General features: G+C 38.9%; 1 protein-coding gene across 1 annotated transcript; it reads right to left on the bottom strand.

The window, feature by feature from the left end:
* Nucleotides 1–2,527: 2,527 nt before the first annotated feature.
* LOC115508203 (keratin-associated protein 6-2-like) lies at nucleotides 2,528–2,761 on the bottom strand. The gene has a single exon (XM_030306633.1). It carries the CDS (start codon nucleotides 2,759–2,761, stop codon nucleotides 2,528–2,530), a length of 234 nt encoding a protein of 77 aa, XP_030162493.1.
* Nucleotides 2,762–3,212: the final 451 nt, after the last annotated feature.

Raw genomic sequence — 3,212 nt, 5'->3', positions numbered from 1 at the left:
CCTCAACACCATTGAAGTGCCTCATGTCAAATGTCAAAAGTGCTGAAGATTGAGAAACCCTACCTTTATAGCCTCACATCTATAAATGAGATTCTCTCTTTACTCGTGTCTATGTCCAAAGATTCCCCTCCTTCTCAAATAAACTGAAAGTCCAACCCTTTCATCACCATATATATGGGGGGGGGGGGGGGGTGTTTATTTGTTTGTGATGTTTTTGCTTATCTTCAATGTCCAGGTCACTATGCTCATATCCAGGCAGATTCCAAAATTTAAACTATTTTTCACTGTAACAACAATGAAATCCTAGGTGGAAACGAGTACAAGTTCAGGTATCATTTCTTCTACTCCATACTCAAATTTTAACAACTCAATATTCTGCCAATTTCCTACTGTTTTTTTTTCCTAATATTGCTTATGGGTTATCTGATCACTCCACTATGCTCATTTCTTCAACTCAATATTTCTGCCAATAACAAACAGACACATTAAAACAAAACCATGTTCAAACGTTGGTATCACTTAGAATCTATAAGAATGTGGATATAGGTCATAATGTTCTCAATTCATTCAAGCCGAAAGTTCCAAATGTTCATTGCTAAAACAGGTACAAATTTCACCTTTTGAAGATGACTGTTAGTTTTCAAAGTTATTTCTCCAGATATACAAGTTATCTCACATGCCTAATAAATGAAATAGAAATACTACTTACTAGAAATAGAAAGTATGAGATACGTGCCTAATAAATACTATTCTGCCCTCTTTCAGGTAGTGTTCAATGAAAATGAACCTCCTGAAACCATAAGTTCTATGTTCAACAAACTGTAATGATTGGAATTGACTCTCCCTGTGTATACAATTTTCTCACCTCTGATTTATCCAGAACACAGTCAGTCCCCAAAAATGACTTACAGATGTCCCATCTGTGAGAATTGTCCAGCTCTTGAAAGAACATCTCTTTCCTCGTCAGTAAGACACATTATATCCTGGGCGTGGTTTCCCTCCAGGACTGACCTTGATGGCAGAGCCATCTTCCTTGGAACTGGCCAAGTTGTGGAGTCTCCAGAACCAAGGTTCTCAGACCCAGAATTTGTTCAGTGACCCTTGCCATGGAGACGAGACAGGGAGTCTTTTATTCTGCTGGTTGAAATTGTGTCTGAAAGACAATTTTTGTTGTAAGATCTAAATGTTAGAGGTCTGGAAAGGCACATGAGAGAAGCACACTGAAATCAGAATCCATCAAAGAAGTACGCACTCAAACTCAGAAAATCAACTGGAACTATTAATTACATTTTATATCTGCTCCATTAGAAAGCCCATTTAAGACACTAGCCATTGTTCTTTTGTACTAAAACTCGTGGCACCACTGATCATACCAAAACTTTACGTATTTCTCTTTCTACTTTACATTTACAACTGTCCTTTCTAGTATTTCTGGAACCTGACATCAGTTCATGTGACAGAAAATGTCAAAATACATCCTTGAACTAACCCTGCAATACTTCAGTCTTCTCAAGGATGCTGTTTTATTCACACCATAGGAATTATCTCTCTAAATTTATCTGAATTAATTCTTTTTTTTTTAACCTACTAGAATGAAACCATCTGACAGCAAGAAATTCACCTATAATTTTTCTACTGTGCCTTCAGAGTGTATGACAGTTCCCTTTCAAAAACATTCAAAATGATTTGGAAATTAATTGAATTAAATCAATTTACTGAAACTCAGTATATGCCAACAAATGTATTTGCACTTCCATCAAAATGCAGATAATACAATATCACGTTTTTCTTTTGCTTCTCATTTCCTTAGTTTCTTACATCTCAACAGAGGCGGCTCCCAATTTCTCATTAATCCCAAAATTTCTCTCTTCAACCCCATTCATCCTCGAAGCACTCAGGCCATACTTCCTCCCCCTTGAGCTTGTGTCACAACTTCCCAAAGAGGTGTCCTAACTCTTCTTCTTACCCCTCCAGCCTTCAGATCCATTCTAGATACAGTGTTACGTCAAGGACATAGTTCTTACACAGTGTGATTTATGTTGCGGTGTTATGGATACAAGAAATAGGAGAAGACATTATCTCCGATGCACATAGAGGAGAAAGGTTTATATTATATCTAGGAAGAGACCCAGGTTCATGAAATATATTGTTGCCCGAGTTTCAAAAGATGCCATACACCTCAAAAAGGAGTCATTCATTAGCAAGAACACAGAGATTACTTAGGAAAAAAATGAAACATTTTTATTGAGAATAAGGGATTTGCCTCCCTGTGGGATTTTAGATATGTTGCCACAGTCTCAACAAAGAACCCAGATTAGGGAAGTAAAGACAAACATTTGGAAAATAGTCAGAGGATACCACATAGCCTTCAGCCACAGGAAGCCTTCATACCAATGCTAAGTAGAGGTCACAATTACCGAAAGCATGCAATTCATTGGATATAGAAATCTTGGGGTATAAATCAATGAATCAGCCCTCCCTTAAGCCGTGCCACTTCAGAAGCAAATGTCTCTTGGACACTGATGTTCTAGCAGCAAGAAGAATAACATCTTCTATACCAAAATGGCCGGTAGCCATAGCAACCAGAGCCATAGCCACAGCCACAGCCATATCTGGTGCCATAGCCACAACAGGAGCCGTATCCACAGCCATATCCACAGCCATAGCCAGGTCCATAACTACAGCCATAATAGGGCCCATAGCCACAGCCGTAGCCATAGCCACAGCCATAGCCACAGGAGTTGCCGTAGTTGCAACACATCTTGTCAAGAGAAGAGATTTCACGTGGGTTGCGAGAGGATGTGGTGAACTGTGTGTCTTCTACTAGCCTTGGACCTTTATATACTGTCAGTAATTGGCAGAACATACCATTCATCCCCTGACATACCCAACAAATATGTAAGCACTTCTGGTATGCCACTCACTGTCAACAATCAATAAATGTCTTGGGAAATGTGACTTCATTCTGTTGGAGTCTCCAGTTATATTTAAAGAACAACATTTGAATTTGCTCTGCCAAAGAATTCTCTCACTAGAATCATGGGCCATATGTAAAACTGGTACCCACCTTCACAACTTGTTGTCAATTAATTTACCTTATGTAGCATCGTTGAAGGACATTTAGGAAAATTTTGTCCTCTTGATCTCTCCTCTTTCCTAAGCTATCTACCTGTCCCCATAGGGAAGGAAATAACTCCCATCTCCTTTCTGGA

This window comes from Lynx canadensis, unplaced genomic scaffold (assembly GCF_007474595.2).
Source record: "Lynx canadensis isolate LIC74 unplaced genomic scaffold, mLynCan4.pri.v2 scaffold_66_arrow_ctg1, whole genome shotgun sequence".
NCBI classification, from domain to species: domain Eukaryota; kingdom Metazoa; phylum Chordata; class Mammalia; order Carnivora; family Felidae; genus Lynx; species Lynx canadensis.
This window is presented reverse-complemented; position numbering and strand designations above follow the sequence as displayed.